Genomic DNA, 21,103 nt, shown 5'->3' with positions numbered 1-21,103 from the left:
CCCCAGGTGCAGGCTGTGTAAAGATGCCCCAGAGACAATCCAGCACATAACAGCAGGGTGCAAGATGCTAGCAGGCAAGGCATACATGGAACGCCATAACCAAGTGGCCGGCATAGTGTACAGGAACATCTGTGCCGAGTATAACCTGGAAGTCCCGAGGTCAAAATGGGAGATGCCCCCAAGGGTGGTGGAGAATGACCGAGCTAAGATCCTGTGGGACTTCCAGATACAGACGGACAAAATGGTGGTGGCTAACCAACCGGACATAGTGGTGGTAGACAAACAGAAGAAGATGGCCGTAGTGATCGATGTAGCGGTTCCGAATGACAGCAATATCAGGAAGAAGGAACACGAGAAGCTGGAGAAATACCAAGGGCTCAGAGAAGAGCTCGAGAGGATGTGGAGGGTGAAGGTAACGGTGGTCCCCGTGGTAATCGGAGCACTAGGTGCGGTGACTCCCAAGCTAGGCGAGTGGCTCCAGCAGATCCCGGGAAAAACATCGGAGATCTCTGTCCAGAAGAGCGCAGTCCTGGGAACAGCTAAGATACTGCGCAGGACCCTCAAGCTCCCAGGCCTCTGGTAGAGGACCCGAGCTTGAAGGATAAACCGCCCGCAGGGGCGTGCTGGGTGTTGTTATAGAGATATATATATATATATATATATATATATATATATATATCTGTCCATCCATAACACTGAGCGATGAGGGGTCTCAACCTTTTATCCAAGACAAAGCCCAGACATCTTTATATGCAGAATTATTTCCACAGTTTATATTTGAGATATTATTCTTTCACTCACCTTTCATTGCCAAAGGTGAGGGTCATCGACAGCTTCACTCCCCTCTCTTCCCTATGACCAGCCTGGATAGCATCTTCATCCCTGCAGATGCTGCATCGTGCTCTTTTACTAGAGAGCCAAGAATTTCAACACTATTTAACAAAAGCAAAAAAAAAAAAAACCAAACATATTGCATACTGTGATAGTATGGGGTTAGCAGTGATAATCATCATCATCACTGCTGACATATAGATCTTTAGTTGATTTACAGTGATGAGCCCAAGCATTATAACATTTTAATACTGGGATATGTTATGTTCTGAGTTATGTTACATGGCATAAGAGTCAGTTCTCATAGTGTGTTCATTTGGGAGAAAAGAGCAGGTGCAAACAGGAGCAGGTCTTTGGAGGATGTGCTGGAAAAAATCAGATCCTTCCAGGATTTTAAAGGATTTGCTGTTAATGTCTGGTTTCCTGAGACTCCTGGGAAACTTCACTGGCCATATAGGACACCAGGATGGTGGATCGAAACTGTTTTGATGGGACACGAAGGCCCAACAGCATAAGGCAGAGGTGGTGATAATTATGGCTTAATGAGCGGGCTTTAATTGTAAAGCCTACACAAGAATGTGCTCTTCTAATTGAGTCAGTGTTCTGCAGTTTTACCCATTTTTGCTCAAAATAAATACTCTTTATAAATGTTACCAGCTAATAACATTCAGTATTATCAATACAAAGAGTCTCAGATCCTGCCTGTCAATCGCTTCCCTTCGATGCACTGATAGTGCCTCCGACTGGCCTCGTTAAGGTTGGCAGGTCAAGACATAAAAAGAGTTTAGTCGATATGAAAATCTTTTACCCTGCACAGACTTTTCTTTCTGATTTGGTGCATTGAGCAGTTTCATCACCCTCAGAAAAGAGTGAATCTATTCTCTTAATGTAATTTGTGGAAAATGTACCATGACAGTGTAATTATTTTGAGGGGGCCAATTTGCATTTCCTTTGCCCGGCAAGCTAAATGTTACTGTAGGTTCTAAGGCCTTAAAGATAAATGAATAATCTAGAGTATTTAAAACCCATGAAACATTTAAATGAAGTAATTTCACTTCCTAAAGGGCATAGGGAAGATGTTTCCATACATACTCAGACTCACTTTTTAAATAAACATCAGCTCTAATCACTAAGACAGAAATCCTAGTGCGAGCAGGAATATTTTCTGGATCCTTTAATGGTTCCTTAGGGGCTCCCCTCTGACTTAGATTAGATGGGATTTAGACAAAGTTGATGCTTTTACCAAAACTTGGAATTCTTTTTCATCTGTGGACATCATAAGGAGCATGGTACTGTATACGTTTCACTGATAGAATTGCTACATAAGTGTAGCAGTGTGGGGAAAATGGCGTGTGACATTTCTGTGCAGCCGGCTTTGATCAACTTTGAAGGGAAATCGATTGGAGTTGTTGCTCTGCCCCATTTTAGAAGACATCTCATCAAACCGGGTTGCAAAGGGTCTAAAGACTACAAGTGTTCATTTTTGTTCCCTTAGTGCTGCAAATTTAGTAATTGACTCTGATTTTTGGCTTCAGGCAGTAACCTAATAAGGCCATCCAAGGTTAATGATAGACCCTTTTTAGACTGGCTGAATGTCTGACACCGATATGTAGTCATGGTGAAAAACAATTATTACTTACATGAGAGACACTCGGGGCAGAAGCCTCTGACATATGAATGAAGTGTTGTTATTAGGCCTGTTATTAGCTGCTATATTTCCTTCTAGTTTGGCTTGTAAATGAGACGTAGCCTTTGGACATCGGATCAAAACGCCACAGTCGTTCAGGTGGAATCTCAGCTCCGGGTTGTGTTGCTGCTTTACAGGCATCTCTTCCCAGGAACGCCAGCGCCACAAATCTCTGTGATTTAAAATCTTTCCCGTCCAAGCAGCTGGAGTCAGCACAAGTGTCATTTGCCTTTGCCAATCTGCTGTCACGACGTCCTCTGCCAAACAATTTATCCCCACCCCGCCTGCTTTATTAGCCATAGATTATGGGTGGTCATGGACAGTGTAGAGCCTCTGCTGTCGAGGTAGCCGTATAATTGACTGTCGGGAAGCAGGGTGGATACTTATTGAGCGTAAACTACGCTGTCAGTGAAATGCTGTAGAATACATCTGTTGTATTATTTTGGCACTGAGCAGGATTTCATTTCTGTGCTTTTAGTTCATTTTGCTTTCCAGTTAGCATCTTTTTTAGTCACGCTAGCACCCCAGCTGTGGACATGGCAGTCTTCTGTTTGCATGTAGCAAGAAGTCAGAACTGAAATATTTTTTCAGAGGATTTCTCTTAAATATTTTGGATATATGCATGGTGCTGAAGTCTGGTTATCATTTGTCTTAATGTAACTGTGAGATGGAAAATTGCTATGCTATGCAAATTTTCAAAACGTGGTGTAGTATCAAGTTGTACTAGGATGGAAAACATGACAGATTTGACATCTTAATATTAGCATGTAATGTTGTTGTTTTTTAAAAAAATTTTTTATGTATAATATGTGTCTTTTAAAATGTCACTGAGCAGTACCGAAATTCTCTTTCTCTTTTCAGAATTCTGGATCCATGGCACCTTCAGCAGGCTCCGCCCCGAACGCTCCCGTGACAGGTTACAAGCGTATGGTCATCCCAACTCAGCCTCCACTGACTGCCACCAAGAAGTCTACACCCAAACCTCAAACTCCTGGGGGAGTCTCATCTACATCACCTTCTCCTTTAAGTCCTATGGCCAAGACTCCAACCCACATGGCTCCTCAGCCGGTTCCGGCCTCCTATGCTACAGCATCAACCCCAAGCCAGCCCACCTTCAATGTCCAAGTGAGGTCGGCTCAGCCTGGACCCCAGCATCCAGCCCCTGGTGGGCACAATTTTGGCCAGCAGCCCATTCGCAGCCCCGCGCAGGTGCAGTACATGTCCGCTCAGCCCAAAGGTCCTGACTTTGCTTATGGCCCGCCACAGCCTGGCTTCTCTCCAATGGCACCGGGGCCATATCAAGAACAGCAGCATCCAGGTGCGCCACAAGTAAGTGGAATAAACTCTAGAAGACCTCAAGCAGTCCCAGCCCAAGGATACCAGACCCCAGGCCCCAAGAAGACCTACATTACAGATGTGCCACCCAGCTTGGCTCCATACACTTCTAGTCCAACGATTCCACCAAAGGTAAGAACGTCATCATCATCATGCAGTCGTTGTTCATATTCTTGGATATGGTAGTTTGAAAAGGCTTTAATCTCGTTATTGACATCAACTGGTCTAATATTTTCTGACACTTTAAGCATCTAAGTTGATAGCTTTAGGTTAACCACTGTGGCAGCACAGTGTTTTAGCGGTTAGCTCTTTTCCTCACAGCCAGAAGGTCCTGGGTTTGAAGCTGGGCAGGAGGCACCCTCGCCCCCCCTTGTTTCTGTGGGTCTTCTCTGGGAGTTCCAGTTTCTGCCATAAAAATATGCCAACACACAAAACACAAAAGCATTTCTCATTCTAAAGAGTTTCACTTCCTGTTTAATAAGTAGAGTTGCCTTTGAGAATTGTAAGGCATTTTTACGCTCAGCTGGGATGTTTAATCCCTCCAATGTGTTCTAGGTTTGTCCTGCAGCGTTAGGGTTAGATGTCCCTCGAGTTCCTGACTTGGAGGTGTCCTTACTGGATGCTTGAACCACCTCAGTTTGCATTTGTCAAACGCATAGTTGCTCCTCTTGAAACCTCTGTGAACCTCTAAAGATATATCAAAAATGGGAAGAAAAGATTTCAGTCACTTAAATGAGAAATTGTGCTCTTTGAGTCACCAGGTGCCAATGGTTTAAAGTTGCAAAATCAAAAGATAAATCAAGAGCTCTGGTTATCTCTTAGATCACCTCATCATTCATTCCTCCCGTTGAAGTCCTCCTCCATTTTGTTGTCACGAAAATGACCCACAGGTATTTAAACTGCTTTGCTTGGGTCAGCAGCTCACTGACAGAACCTTTAGAAAGTGTTCACCCACATCCACTGAGCCTTGCAGGTCACAGCTAGACAGCAAGAGTCTGAAAAACACAGCCTGGTCTCATTCTCTCTCTGTTGTAGCTTTCCAGTTATGTTTTATACAATTTAATAAAGGCAAAAACAGTGGGTGTGCAACGGTGCAGATCTCCGTACTGTAAACATCACTGTTATTTGTGTATTCATATTTGTGTGGAAGGTATGCATACATTCGTGCAACATTATTTGCCAAAGCAGTATGAAGCCATCTTTCATTGAAATTCTCTGAATAAAGTTATTTAAACCTGAACCTGTTGGGCTTTACACCATAATAGACAACTTGTACTAGTGTACTTCAACAGTGTATCTACCAGCTGTGTTTTGTAAACCTAAGCTTGTACTTCACTGTAATAGTTATTTTTCCAGTTATTTGTGCCCAGCTGGAATGTGAATGTGTCAGTATGTAGTTTCCAAACATGTGCATGTGGTTAGGAGCTATTGTATGACTGTCCTTCAAGCTAAGAGCTTTTAAAAAACAGTCGAACATGGAAATCTTTAGACTGAATGATGATACGTGATATACATTTTTGTATTTTTTATTAAGCCAACCTGTGGTACGGTGCAATCACTTTCTAGATTAACCTGTTTTATTTCAGTGCAAAAAATGTTGTTTTCTCAGCCAAGAACTGCTGTGCTTTTCAGAAAACTCAGTAAAATTATTCTACATATTTCTTTCTGATGTTTATGATGAAAACCTTTTCACTGGCTAAATCATTTGGTTTTGCGGGGCCTTCAGATCCAGGTTCAAATCCATAGTCAGTGTGTTACTTGCAGTAGAAGACTGTAGGCAAGAAATAAATGTTGGTTTACTTGGACGCTTTATTTGGAGCATTTTCCCCACTTTACCTGCCTTCAGACAGGTCTTTTCCACAGGGAACTGAAGTTGTTACACTCCACCACACTCGACTGACCAAAACACTGTTTTACTTCACAAAACACAGGAGTTGTCTGTCTACCGTTGCCTCAGTTGGTTAGTTTGTTTTACTGCGTGAGTTCAGTGTTTAATGGGTTGATTCCAGCCATCTAACTGTCCAAACATCCATCCATGGGCAGCAGTCCAAATCCCAGATCTCCCCGGCCACCTACTCCCCACCTGTCGAGGGGGGGCATCAAAGTGTTCCCAAGCCAGCTGACTGAGGTAATCTTTCCAGTGTTTCCAGGACCTGCTCTGTCCCTCTTCCCAGCAGAAAATATCCAAAACATCTCACCTAGGAGGTGCTCAGGAGGCGTGCTGCTTAGATGCACCAACCGTCTCAACTGGCTCCTTTCAATGTGGAGTATTAGTAATTCTACTCTGAGCCACTGTTATGAATGACTAAGTTCTTCACCCTGATGGAGGAAATTCATTTCTGCCAATTGTATCCACACCTCATTCTCTCAGTCATAACCCAGAGCTTGTGGCCATAGGTGAGGGTAGGAATCCAGATTGATATCTGCACCAATATATCTCCTATCACCAATATAGTAGACTATCGTGGCTCAAGAGTTGAGCTTTCGTCTTGTAATCGGAAGGTTGCCGGTTCGAGCCCCGGCTCCGACAGTCTCGGTCGTTGTGTCCTTGGGCAAGACACTTCACCCGTTGCCTACTGGTGGTGGTCAGAGGGCCCGGTGGGCAGCCTCGCCTCTGTCAGTGCGCCCCAGGGCGGCTGTGGCTACACTGTAGCTTGCCATCACCAGTGTGTGAATGTGTGTGTGTGTGTGAATGGGTGGATGACTGGTTGTGTAAAGCGCTTTGGGGTCAAGTAAAGCGCTATAGAAATACAGACCATTTACCATTTTAGTGTATGGATGTAGGTTTCTGGGTCAGCATTTTGAAGTCTCAGTTTTAGTTTTTTGGCAATGTTGTTTTATTTGTTTATTTGCTTATTTTGAGCCAGAAGTAGCCATATCTTCGAGGTTATTGTCTGACTCTAGTTTGGCTTGCATCCATAAAATTTCCAGGTGAAGCACAGACACAGATATGGGCTAATTAAATTGAGTAAAATTAAAATAAACAGTTAGAATTTCATTGACCAAAAGTGGACTTGACTGTCTGTTAGTAGAATACACATTTAGAAAGCTCCATTAAAAATGCTTTGAAAGGTTCCAACAGCTCAGACAGAGTGGAGAGGTCCAGCTCAGTGACTCCAGTTAAGGTGAAGACTAACGGGTAGCCATCTGCTCAATCACCATCAATTCCGATGAGTTATGAACAGAGACACTATCCAGAGAGACCAAAAAAAACATTTTTATACCAGAATCTAAATGTTTGTTAATGCTCTGAAATCAGGCATTTTAATGCAGAAGCCTATGAGCACGTGTCTCTGTCTGCAAGAGACTCTCACCCAACAAGACCTAGAATTGGCTCTAGCCCCCCACAACCTTGGCTTGCTTAAATAGAAAGCAATGGATGGATGAACAGAAATGAATAAATAATATTTTAAAGGGAACAAGCAGACAATATAGTAAAAAACACAAGGCAAAGAATTAGTACTAAACCTTTTTATAGATCTGTACATGACTGAAAAGAATAAAAACCCTCTGTTGTCCCATAGACTCTATGCCACAGAGACGAGCTATTCTAATCTCAACATATCCAGCCTTCGACAATCTCTGGAAAGTGGAAGACCCTTGAGTTTTCTTTAATTCAAGGATTTTATGATGATTGAAAATACAAACTGGGCCTCCCAGCCTCTGGGAATAGCTCATCAAGGACTGTACTTTACTAAATACAAATTAGATTCAGCATTGCAGCAAGTATTTTAAAAATAAGTCTAATTATATTTGTTCAAAACAAAAGTCTACACTTTGCTTGAAAAGCTCACTGCGGTCCCAGTATGATGCATTATTAAAAAACAAAAGGTGGCGTTTATTACATTTGCGAGCATCTCTTTGATTTCAGATAAAAGCGAATCACTAATTTTACAGATATAGCTTGTGCAATGTATGTATATATTTGTCTTTCTTTCCCAAGGATATTCTGCAGCAGGATAATGGGCTGTGAGCCACCCCTCACCCCCACTCCTCCTGCTGTATTTGGATGCTGTGAAACACATCAGGAAACTTTAATACTCCATATCCATGAATGAGCTGTAAATGAGTGATCAAATCTGAGCCGAACCTCCTCTAAAACATGTGCATCCAAACCTTTAATCTAATCATTTTGTTTTCTCACTTGTGTCCAGAATAGCAGCGTTTTAATGCCAAAGCAGAGCAGGGACATCACAAAAGGCAGATTAGAATGAAAGCAGACTCTGTCAACTTTGCCTTTATGATCATCTCTCTGCTTGACCCAGTGTCGTGACATGTTTATAACCTTATACAAACAGTCATAAATCGACTTAAAGTTAGTCTTTTAATCTGTTGTGTAAATAACCCAAAGCCCAGTCATAGAAAATGAACTATTTACATTTTTTGTCATAATTATCAAAAGCCATCTGAAGTCACTGAGAGCTAATGGTGATTTTATGCAACCCGGGACTTTCTCAGTAGGGGGTCTGTGACTTTGATTGAGGACTTTATTAAAGAGATCATTTTGCATAATTGAGGGTATTCATAGAAGGTCAGTTTCATCAGAAGTCGAAGAGAAAATCCTTGGATGAAATTCTATGATCTAGACTAGTTCTGATTAGCTCGTCTGCTCTGCCCCTGGCGTCACCCCACGTCACCCTCAGCTTGCCTACGCCCAATCTCCCAACGTACCCTTACTCACCCGTAAAGTGAAGGTGTGAGAAGAGCTCCTCGCATCAACACACTTCAACGGTGCTTAATTACCTAAATCCACTAGTGTTTGATCTCAAACAGATTTCATGGCTGCCGGTTAATGTACCATTTTCCGCGATTCTCTCAGTGTTTCCAGTTGTTGGAGCAAAGCTGAGCTGGATGATGCCCTGTGTTTTTGCTAAGCTTGAGTGACGTTTGACAGGAGAGGATTATTTTGCACTGCTCAGTCCCCATAGCCAGTTAAAGCCCCCTCGAAGGTCAATGATGGTTTCAACTGTCAAACATGTTTAAAGAGCTTGACGTATTTCTGCCTTCCAGTTCTGGCCACGTTGGCTTTTGACCTGGCCGACAACATTTGCATATGGTGCCATCAGGACATGTCCAGAGAAACCTTTATAGCCGTGTAATTGGGTACGAATCATCTCCCAAAACTGTGCTTTTAACCTTTAAACCGATCCAGGTGAAAGTCGATCAAAAGTTAAGCAATTCAATTGCAATGGAAACATTAATTAGGACATTTTTGACATTACGTTATCTCATGGATTTTGTATTAAGTATTCCTGATTTTAATATAACTACGGTGTTTAAGAGAGTGGCTAATAAAAAAAAATACTTTCAAGGCTAATCAAACAGTCATTAAAATGGAAAGTGCAGAATGATTTTAAACTTTTGTGCAGATCAAGCAAAGTAAAAAACAGCTTCTGTCTGAGGTGGAATAAAGAGGATTCATCACGAGCTTTAGACAAAAGGCAGTAAGCGTATAAGGTCAGTGATACAAGAAGTATAAAAAAGTAAAGAACTTTAAAGCATTCAAAAAACGACCAGAAGTCAAAAGTTGTTTTTAGATCCCACATTTTTCGTTCAACCGTGCTGAATAATGCCCCAACTTTTATGAGAAATGTTAATAATGAAAGTGCTGACATCAGCATGGATCATTTTTAGGAACTAATTGCTCCCTGGAAGTCCCGTTATGACAACTTGGACTTGTTTGTTTTCAGATTTTCTTTTATACTTGAAAAAGAGAGAAACCTGAAAGGGGCCTTCCTCTTTTGTTTGTTAATTATCCCCCCCCCCCCCCCCCCCCCCCCGAAGGGAGATCTTGCAGTCCTTTAACATTATCACTGCACCTCATTCTCATGGGAGAACTTAGTCAGAATTTAAGTAATGCATCGCTGGCTGCACAGGCTGTACATTTACAATCACAGTGGAAGATTATATGATATATAGCAAGATGTCATATTGCAGGATAAATGTAAATATCGCATCACAGTGCTGCATTTTAAAAGTCCCACAGAGTTGATTCTGTTCATCTGGACATCACTCATCCAAGTGACTTCTCAGTCTGCTCCTTTTGCAAACACAATGTTGGCATGTTTATGAGACTGAAGAAGTCCCATTAATATATGGAAACGTTTCTCTCACAGAAAAAGCTGCGTATATTTGGGATTTCCTTACCTGGGTACTGTCATCGGGGGGCATTTTAGAAAATGTGTGAAAAAACCGATGATGTGTGCTTGCGGTGGTGTAGCTGGCTCCTGCTACAAGAAAAAAAGGAAGTGATAACAGACAAAGACCTTGTTTGTGAAGTGAGTCTGAGCCTTAAAAACAATGAAAACCTTTCACGTGTGCTTCTTTGTTTTCTGATGTCAGATGACTGTAATCTTTCATCTAACTGATTGTTACCATGAAAAAGTTAATTAAAGAACTTTCCTTGTTATGCTGGAAAAAATGAGCTCTGGTTACCTGTAGCTTACCTGTAAATCGTCTTTGTTGTGGCTTTTTGGTTGTGTAGGACCCCAGTTCTCAGAGGTAGGTTTGCATGGTAGAGATAATTATATTTATGCATGTGTGAACACTTGCTTGTTTACATCACATGCGATGCTGGCTCCTCAGGAGATGACCCTAGCTGCCCTAAATTTAAGAACCATGTGCAGATCTTAAAAAAGCCAGCAGACTGAGTGCCGGGTTACCAGCTCGGCTGCAGAGACAATTCAGCGCCTGGTGCAGGGTTACCACCATGTGTAACTACAAAGCGAGAGCCAAAGGCTTCGATGAGATGAAGACATGTTATCTGTAACCCTGTGATCTTCTCTGCATGTAGATGCACCTTGAAACAAATTGCACTGTGTTCTGTACCAAATATGTACCGACAGGCAGACGGCTCCATATTTCTTATTGTACTGACAATTTGTGCTTAGCATCTATGCGCTGGCCTCATTAAAAACATGGATTTTTCTCACATCAGGTCAGTGATCGTGTCACATATACACATCTACTGTCCTTTTTGTCTATTTTCATTTCCTTCACAGCTTCATGGAGCTTTTACATAGAAAGCTCATCCACATATTTTTATGTGTTTTTCTTCAGTCTACAGAATCTCCCTCCGGCTACATGGGAATGAAATAAATACTCCTTAGAATTCCTTAAAGCTGCCATCTATTTTTACTTAACCATAAAGTCTTAACATCAGAAAAAGCAGCCTTAAATTCTCGCTCTGTACCTCAACACATTTATGTGTTTTCTATTCAAACGCCACGATACTTAAGGACACAATCACATCTATTTCTGTAAAAACGTTGTTTTTCCTGCTATATTAATTTACAGTGGTGCTTTCAGAAGAACGATGCCACTAAAATAAGCCTTTATGTGTGAATCCGAGTGCGTTTGTGCAGGTAATGAATCTGAAAGTATAATTAGAACATTTTCCATGCAGTTTCTCAGTCTTATTGTCTTGACAGCACAATTAAAAACAAAATGAGTTATGATTTTGGAAAAGCACACCCACGCATATCTAAGTATGAATACTCCAATTACACCTGTGAGCTGCTTTGCCCTTTCAACTGTTTTTTTCCATGTTTTAAAAAGGCAAGATTACATATAAAAGCTGCTTTTCTTTAATAGTAGTCTGTGAGCTTTAGTCTGGCAGTTAATGGTGCTTACTGCTATGTGTTCACGGCACCAAGACGACAGGGAACTTGTCCGTGCTTTTAATAGAAATTTGCAGTAGTAATTTGCAGAGTAGTTCAATATTATAAACTTGGATTTATGTTTACTTGCTAGAAATCATCATATTTGCCTTTGCTGGCACGTTGATGTGTTTCTTACGCATTGCCAAATGAGTAGAAACGCATAAAATAAGAACAGACCGGAGCTGTCTTAAAAACCACTGGCGAGACGAAATCGTGTGACAGATGAAAACATCACATCTCTGTGTGCATAAAAAAACATCTTTCCATCATGTTTTCCACTTTTTTGTCAGAGGCAACGTTTCAGTTAAAATGTATCTCTGCTGACAAGATTTAATGGCAGAGGATGGAGAATTGGCACCACCAGCATTTTATCTCAACAAACCAAACCCTGATGCCTGCTGTTAGTAAAGGAAGAAATGAGCATTAATTTGTTTTTTCTTAGGATTTTTTTTGAAGTTCGTTGAATTCAGTTAGTTGAAATTGTGCTGAAAATCTCGCTACTTAAAGATTACAGCGTCCAAGAGTGGCATAATGGATCTTATTTTTCTGAACCTGGATGCAAAAAGAAGTTGGATTGTACAGAAGTCGAGGAAAAACAAAATAAACATTGTACTTTTTGACTGACTCATGACCTCATTAAACACTTAACGCCTTACTGTATAAAACATAATGATTGCTATGTTTAACACTGTGGTTTTTATTAGCGTCAACAAGCAGGATAAAGGAGGGTGTGCTTTGTGCTACCGTCACAATAGTGAAAACAGTGGTTTGGCACCGCGGCATGTGATCTGCAACTTGTAAACTCATTGCTTTTGAAATGGTTCCAAACTGGTTGATTCCTGCACAAATGGGGCTGTACTACAAAATGATTTGGGTACTTGGGAGTCTTGCTTTTATATAACCACAGTAACATGAAGTCCGTATGGGACATAAATGCATCGCAGACAAGACGCAGTCTTTGGAGCAGACTGACCCAGATCGATTGAAGCGTGTCAGCAATTCGTCTACCTTTGTAAATCGTAGTAACTGTGAACCTTCACAAACAGTAGGTGATGTCACAATGGCTACAGCCATCTTTTATATACAGTCTTTGGCAACCACACCAATACTGCACAGCTCACAGGAAATTCCACATTGCTCTGCTCCCTTTCGCAAAAATGATGATCTGTGAATTTTGCTGCCTTTCTAGTCATTCATGTAAATATGGAAACATCTTCTATATATGCTCCAACCTTTGAGCTCATTGGTTGGTGGTGAGCTCTTTTAAGAAGTGCCTCCTTCCATGTGTAGAATACCACAGCAGCAGGTCAGTCGAGGTGGAGGCCCTTGGAAACACCAGTAAATGTAACTACAATATACACATAAACTAAGAGCTGCAACAGGCATTGACTAGGGATGCACTTGACATTTCATCAATTTAAAGTTTTTAAAGTATTCTGTGCTTTCTGAAAAAATATAAGTTGCTGGGAGGAAATGTAAGGGTGTGTAAGATAAATCTTTAAAGTGCAAGAGAAACGAAACTGGTATCAATAAACATTTACACAGCAGATATTTCAGGCAGTGTAAGGCCTACTTCATTTTAACAACTAAATCTAAAAATAGAGACTGTTATAGTCATTTAAATAGGAGGCTGTGCAGGACTTTGTCACATACTGCTGAAAAAAGCCTCATGAGGTACTTACATCCTCTCACCCTTTAAGCTAATGTCAGTTTGGAATATTAAATCTTTGGCCTCGTATCGGTTGACTGACTTGTGCCTTGTAACTATGCAGCACGCATTCTTGTCTGTCATATCATCAGAAGCCATTACACCTCTAATGCAGGTCAGATCGTGCGACAAGGATCAGCTGTATTCCCCGTAGCATTGCAGAGGTACAAGCTACTGTATGTAATTACTGCTGTGCCTCCGACGTGTTGCTGGCACAGTGTGCAGCGGTGGTCCACTCAGGATTTTGTTACCGAATGCTTCGCAGACTAAAGGTCAGTCCGGTGGATCTGATCCGAGGTCAGCGATTTATGGCGGATCTCCTTATGGTTCACTTTCTTGCCAACACATTCGAAAGCTTCCTCTCAGTTACTGCTTCTAGGTTTAAAACAGGTGTGTAACAACACAGAGGAACTGGGCCAATTAAGGTTAATAGAGATGCTGTGCTATGAATAAATGCATGAGACAATATTGAAAACTGATTACCTAAGTGATGTTTTACTACCACAGCTCTTCAAAATCAGAGTAGCTGCTGAAGTATGGGAGTTCTGACTTTTGTTTTAAATTGGAATGCCTTTACAGATGACTAATAAATAAAATAATGACAAAGTAGTGAAGACTTTTAATTGTGCCCTAAAACTACAGCTGTCCTGATGGTATACGAAACCACCTGCTGGAAAGTAAAAAGGAACATCCTGAGAGTTTTTAACCACAGCTACTCCTTGATAATAATTATAAGGAGAACTTATAATCATAACAGGTCACTAAAGATTTAAAACAATACTTTTATTTAGTCTCGATTGCCAGTCTTGGCAGCCGGGGATCAGTCCGCCACGGCCTCCTCTCCTGGCCGCCACCCGACACACAATGCACCCGACCCCTATAGCGCCTCCTGCGGGTGGTGGGCCTGTGGGAGGATGGGCCCATGTCCCCTTTTCGGGCTGTGCCCGGCCGGGCCCCATGGACTAAGGCCCGGCCACCAGACGCTCGTCCTCGGGCACCCTCCCGGGCCTCGCTCCAGGGCGGGGCCCCAGTAACCCGGGCAGGATAAACTCTTCCCTCGATGTTTTCTTCATAAAGGGTATACAAGCGGCGGAAATGAGCTTCCTCCGAAGGGTGGCTGGCCTCTCCCTTAGAGATAGGGTGAGAAGTTCGGCCATCCAGGAGGGGCTCAGAGTAGAGCCGCTGCTCCTCCACATCGAAAGGAGCCAGCTGAGCTGGTTTGGGCATCTGACAAGGATGCCTCCTGGGCGCGGTGTTCCAGGCATGTCCCACCGGGAGGAGGACCCGGGGCAGACCCAGGACACACTGGAGAGATTATATCTCTTGGTTGGCCTGGGAACGCCTTGGTGTTCCCCCGGATAAGCTGGAGGAGGTGGCTGGGGAGAGGGAGGTCTGGGTTTCTCTGCTTAAGCTGCTGCCCCTGCGACCCGGCCCCGGATAAAGCGGATGAAGATGGATGGATGGATGGACTTTTATTTAGTATCTACTATCTACTAATTGGTTAGTAGTTCCTTACATGATCCACATGGTCCATTGGTATGGCAAGGACAATGGCGGGTTATGTGCAATATGTGTACACATTTTTGAAAGACATAAGCTTTGATTGTATCTTAATTATCAAATTCCAATTACTACGTTGTTTTACAGTCAAGTGGCTTGCAAACCTAGAGAAGTACTGTTGAGGAAGTCTTGATTTTAAGTGTTTCTTTGCGAGATTTCTGAAGTATTCCACATATACAAACTCTGATTTACAACAGATAAAACCATTAAAAATGGATTCCTGTAGAAAATATGATAGGGTCATTTGACCCTATCTGATTGCTAAATAGCTGGGTTTCTTGCGATTAAACACAATTTTATAGCATTACTAAATGAACAAAGTTTCCTGGCCATTATCGCTGTAACTATAAGTGAGCATATGGCCACTGTAAGCCTAGTGTTGGGTTATGAGAGACATATAAATAATTTCAAAAAGAACATCTATAAATCCATGTAATGCAGCTTTTCATGGGTATTTTCTTTCCTGGAAAGCTCCATTCAGTTGTATGTGTGAATTCCAATGAACTACCAGATTCTTATTTCCAGGCAACTCCAATAAAGAGATGTGCAGCTGTGAGTCTTTACATGGAATAAAGATGATTTTTACAAAGCTTCTGTTTACAGAGCTACAACTTGAATGTTCCAGAAAACCTCCCAATGATTATTTGATTCATGATACTCATTTTATAGATGAGCTCATTGGTGTCACTTGAATATTGTTGTAGTTGCTTTCAGGTTCTTTTTTTGTTAGTTGTTGATTGGCCGCTACCTTCAGCCAGTCGTAACCCCTCGTAGATCAGAAGTGTTTGTCACATAACTGCTCATAAATAATAGCCCCTGCCACTGTGTTCTCTTCATGCCCCCTCTCAGACGAATAGCTTGGCTGGTAAATAACTGGCCCGATCGATACCTGTCATTGCAGTTCAGTGAGCTCCGGCAATCCAAAATGTCTTAGCAGTTTATTTTCTTGTTTTCAACCTGCTGTCGTCGCTGGGCTGGATTGAAGAGGTGCAGCTATATCCTGCAGTACTGAGATTTTACCACAGCTTTAAAGCGTAGTGTGTGTGTTACCGTGTTGGGCTTTGGTGGCATTTACCCACTTCTCAAGTTCTAAAATAGAGTTCAAACAGCCCCCCATCAACAACAAACCACCCACTCTTCCCAAAGCAAGCGCTTAGCTTCGTTCTGAAGCTAAAAGGCTGTGGAAAGACTTTCTTAATTGAAAATATTACCCTGTCAGGCGAAAAGACCAGAGAGTAGGAAGTTACGAACTCCTAAGTGGGCCTGAAGATGTTTTTACAGTGTTTTCAAAGTTCGATTTTAAGTTGTTTTTAAAGGCACCTTCAGAGCTCACGACCTGTGTCAACACCACATTACTGTAGTGTTCTGTGCGTGATAGATATTTAAAACTGAGGCTTTTTAAATGTCAAGGGAGGAAATGAAGGGACGAGGAGACAGAAGGGAGTAAGCAGGAGACTGCAACGGCGCAATCAGAAATACTAAGAAGCTGCAAGAGATTCAAAATTTTAAGAGAATGTTTGCACAGGAAGAAAAGAGAGAAAAACTCAGTATCGGCTCAGGAGTCAGGTGATGGAAGATTATGATTATTATGTTAAGACATCAATCATAAGAAGCCCAATGAAAACACAAGATTGAAATCCGTGTTTCAACTATTTGATGCACATTTAAATACACACTAATTACTATAACGATTATGTTAATTTGCCGTCTTCTCTTACCTTTGTGACTGCCTGTGGAATCATCAGTGAAATGCTGAATATAATTTCTGTAATGATACATTTAGAAATGCACAGTGATTTTGTTATTTATTTATTTTTAAATCTTGGCACCAAACTTTTCACATATTAGCCAAGTTTAAGGGCCGGGCCTATTTTATACTCTGTATAAGCTTTGCATGATTCACAGTTCAGAATAATCCTTCCCTGTCTTGTTCTGGGCCTTAGTGTAGCCCTGAGTGCTGGGTTTGGCTTTTCTGTTTCACTTTGCATCTTGTTTTTTTTTTTATGTTTATGCAAGTTTCCTCCGTGACCTCCATTATCTCCCACCACTGGGGAAAAAAAACCAAAAAAAACAAAACACCATAGCATAGTGCTGCCTTTTTTGGTCCACGACATTCTAACAAAAGACTTTCTCGATCTGAAGTGTGAAATGCTTTTTTAGCTCACTTCCCCTTCCATTCAAGAAAACTTTCTCCTGATTGGCTGCTTCATACAAACAGAACGTTTGAGCAGTAGGTGTTTGCAGCTCCTCTGCCACAGATGACCATATTAGGGATATCCGTGCATCTTGAAATGATAAATAGCTAAAAATAGACTGTCCGAAACTGAGCCTTTCACGCAACAGGAAGGGACTCGCATCCACAAAACAGCTACCAAAGCACAGAACACCGAGACTGCTATATACTTGCAATCCAAACAGTAAAATCTTGTAGTATCTTTGAACAACAGTTAGAAACCCGATGACTGGTTGCAGACTCTACTACTTTTCAGAGGTTAAGCATTCTGCTGTTATGTATTCATCTTACTAGATGATATTTTTTGTTTCTTAATTTGATGACCCATTTGCTCAGCCACTGCTCATGGCTGAGAAACTTTCTGTTTATTTTTCAAATATCAAGTCGCTGTTGGGCACGTGCAAAATTGCGGTGTGCAAATCGCAAAAAAAAGAGACCAAGTCATGTGACGGTACAACCACATGACAAAGCTGGTGGCTGCAATAATGCTAGTGAAGCTAAGTGTGAAGCCCTGTAAATTCCACATCAATCTATTTTAATATTGTGTAAAACTCCAGACAGTGCTGTACAATAATGTCCATGTAGATTGTGTTTGATTGATGGTTCTAGCTTTTCATCACCACAGCCCCTGTGTGCACTGAAAGAGTAGCAGAGGTACGGTAGGCTTTCTAAATACTGTTTATTCCTTTTTATACCAGAGCTGACACTGAGCACAGTGGATGGCTTTCTTGCATTGACTCCAGTGACAGACGGTCCCTGTATGTAAACAATAAAAAATATTTGGCGTGAAGAGTGTTCAGTCCTCTGTGTCCAAGATTAGTTAGTAAAGAATGGCTTTAATTAGCTCACTTCATTCAATGGGGAAGAACTGATGGACTGTCTGACACTGCTTGGCTGTGTTAATGTATTGATCACACAGTAAGAAAAAGGCTCTTTTTGGTTCAGTTACAAACGATGTGGCCAAAACCACCTGCATGAACAGTGGCCCCTGCTGGATCCTCCTGGACATGATCTCCTCAACACCTTTCTGCACACCAAGTTTTCTCAGTTTTTGGTGTCCTCTCTTCCCTCCTCACATCCTTCTCCGACCACAATAGAAGTCTTTTATCCGCCCTTGAATCAGAGTCAGTGAAACGTGTACACTTTCGAATCATTTTTTTTTTTCCCACATCGGGGAAGCGTCCCCGAGCGGATTGGCCTTTGTGTGATCTTGGCCGCAGCGTTTGAGCGGTAGCTTTTGGTCAGGAGATATCTCTCAGGGTGTCATTCAGATAAACCATGCAGTTGTTTAGGTGGAATTGGGAAGGATATATCATGGTTTTGCCTGAGAGGTAAAATTACACAGGAGATCGGCACCACTGTGTATTACAAAAGGGAAGTGCAGGTTCCCGATACATCGATTTGAAAGGATAACCTGTATGAATCTTCATTATGTCCACCACATGTGTTTAAATATGGATCTAGGCTACCACATGAGGAAACTGCAGGAGAACACTTGGAGCTTGCACCCAAAACCAGGGAAACCTGCATCCTCTTTAATATCGTGTTTGCTCCGGTCGCAGGATGGTAATTGTATACAAAGAGACGCCAAATAAGTTTTATCTCCGTCCCAACAATTTGTGCAGTCATTTGTTGTTGTTGTTGGGTTCTTGTTTTTTGTTTTTTTAGATTGCTCGTGGCACCCCTCTCTGCACGCTCAGATTTTCAAATATCTGTTTGCAGGGGGATGTGTCAGTTCCAAACAGATGACCTAGTTTTTACACACGCACATCTTACAAACATTGAAAGGCCCCTCTACATACATTACATGTCTGCAAACACTCTCAAATTCATCCCTTTATGTGAATTCACTTCTCAGCAAAGGTTTGAATGGCTGTGGAAAAAGTCAATTATGGAATTGGTTAATTTTTAATTATCGTCGGCTGCTCTGTACACAGCTGCTCTACAGTTGACTGTTATTTTTTTCCTCTCTGTTTAATTGGAGCTGAAACAGCATGACCTATTTTGTTTGGAGAGAATGTATACTTTATCTGCGCCTCCTCAGAAGGTGGCCTTGAGCTTAATTTGCAGCGCCGCGATGTCTCCTCTCAAAGTGTAATGCGTTACAGATTACTCGTAACCTGTTTTACATCGCAGGCTGCATATTCATCATTTGGATTACATAAAGCTACGAACATGCGATCGGTTGGAGAAATGACAAAGCAAACTTTCACCACAGGTGATGTTTTTATTGCCTTCATTTGGAGTCGGAGAGAGACAGTGGCGTCTCATCCGCCTCTAAGTGCACCCTGGTCAGTTTTATAAATGAAAGGGGCTTTCATAGGTTTTATATTGTGCCACCCTGATACAGTCAATACCATCCACTGTAAAGTGAGAGCTGTTAATACACAGCATTTAACCTGCACGTTTGATTCTAAACACACGACGTGTAGAAGTCCCAGCACACACACACGCGCACACTCTGAAAGGATAGTGTGACTGATCCAGCAATCCTTTCATTGTTCTGGTGAAACAGAGTCGCCTAAGCTGCTGTAATCACTCGTTTAGTGTTGCGGCAACAAATGCATATTTTTAGACATTTCCAATCCAATAAGAAAATTCAATCCACTCGTGAACCTTCACTAATGCAGTGGTCCATTTGCTGTTGTTGTGGTTATTATTACTATTATTTTAATAAGCCAATTCCCTTCCAAAGGCTCAATGTCCATTTCAAATAATACAGCTGTGACTGAGAGAGACAAAAAGCCAGGGTGTCACATTTTTGTGAGCTGACTAAAGCAGCTCTGACTTAAAGCTGCAGCTCCATTGACACTAAAGAGTATTTCTGCATTGTGAAGTCCATCATCATTTAATCTGTGGATAAATGTGTCTGTGAGTGATTATGTCTTTCTTCAGTTTGTGCTGATCGTGCAGGAAGTGTTCGGCTATTGTTAAAGGCAAGACAATTGTGCTTGGTTTAAGGTGCAATGCTGCATTTACAGGAAGTAGATGAGAAGAAACGCGCAGCTGATGGAGACACGGATTAGTGTTGCTTTCCATCGGGCTCTTTTTACACTGCTTGTACTTTTCCCCCCTTCTGGTTATCGCTTTCAGCTCAGTGGCTTGTGCTGTTTATGCAGCGGCTCTTGGTCTCATTGTGTTCGCATGCTCCTTTTGGACTATGCAAAACAAGAAGAAGAAAAAAGGAGTGACCTAAATATGAAGATACAACTCACGATTCCTCAAAAGTTGAACTGACATTTGAATTATGCTCACTTTTTGGGTAAAGAAATCTAAACTGTAATGGTACTGTAGCTGCTGTGTGTGTGTGTGTTGTTTTTAGAAAGAGGAAAGTGCAGTTTTGTGTATTTGTAGATCCTGATGAGCCGTGTTTGCTTGGCCTTCTGTAGACTTGCAGGTGAGTTACTGATGGGAACATTTTACAGCCTTGTATACTCAACCACATGTTTCCCTTTTGGCTTGTTATGGTTATATTCTAAGTCATCTCTCGTTTCATGAGATTCAGTATTTAGGAGAAGCCATGTTGCTATTAACTCTCCACTATAAATAATGTTTATTGGGGCATCTGTGGAGTTGAAGTGGGTTCACCAGTTGGAAGCTCATCACAATTGGAACATCCCCGATTCCCCCACTCCAAGATACTCAATTACCTCCCAACCCTTCCATCAGTGTGTGAGTCTGTGTGAGCAGTATAAAACGTGCCATATAAAAGTACTGGGGCGTGGTGGATCTAAGCCCTCTTTTAACTCCACTCCCTTTAAGCCACCTTGCTTTTGGTTGGCTGCCTCTCAAACAAATGATTTAAACAGCAGGTAGAGCTGCTTACCTGTGGTGGCCATATTAGGAATAGCCACTCTCTCATGAAAAGAACCGTATGAAACTGAGTATTTAGGTGTTTGCAGATGAGACTGTGATCTGAAACTGTGAGCACTGTGAGTAGCAGGGAGTGACTAGAGACTGGAGAGGTGGAGGTATGCTCTTGAGAGAAGAGGATGAAAGTCGGTGGACGCAAGACAGAATGCACGTGTGTAAATGAGAGGGTGAAGACTCAAAAAGTAGAGAAAGTGAAGCTAGATGAGTTTAAATAG

General features: G+C 41.8%; 1 protein-coding gene and 1 long non-coding RNA gene across 5 annotated transcripts in view; one reads left to right on the top strand and one right to left on the bottom strand.

Moving 5' to 3' along the window:
- Positions 1-21,103, top strand: part of lpp (LIM domain containing preferred translocation partner in lipoma) — a 190,606-nt gene that overhangs the window by 113,858 nt on the left and 55,645 nt on the right. For all 3 annotated transcript variants that reach the window (XM_085447276.1, XM_085447275.1, XM_085447277.1), the window contains one exon: positions 3,380-3,985. In XM_085447276.1, coding sequence (XP_085303402.1) covers positions 3,380-3,985 — 606 coding nt within the window. The remainder of the gene's footprint in view (positions 1-3,379; positions 3,986-21,103) is intronic.
- Positions 4,314-21,103, bottom strand: part of LOC146680450 (uncharacterized) — a 75,066-nt gene continuing 58,276 nt past the window's right edge. For both annotated transcript variants that reach the window (XR_014917818.1, XR_014917817.1), the window contains exons 3-4: positions 4,681-4,848; positions 4,314-4,540 (exon numbers count right to left, since the gene is read on the bottom strand). This is a non-coding gene — a long non-coding RNA (uncharacterized LOC146680450). The remainder of the gene's footprint in view (positions 4,541-4,680; positions 4,849-21,103) is intronic.

The sequence above is a fragment of the Copadichromis virginalis genome, linkage group LG23, assembly GCF_057382275.1.
Source record: "Copadichromis virginalis isolate Kocher_CV1m ecotype Utaka linkage group LG23, C_Virginalis_male_GT1.1, whole genome shotgun sequence".
NCBI lineage: Eukaryota > Metazoa > Chordata > Actinopteri > Cichliformes > Cichlidae > Copadichromis > Copadichromis virginalis.
The sequence above is the reverse complement of the archived record's forward strand: the minus strand, read 5'-3'. Positions and strand labels throughout refer to the sequence as shown.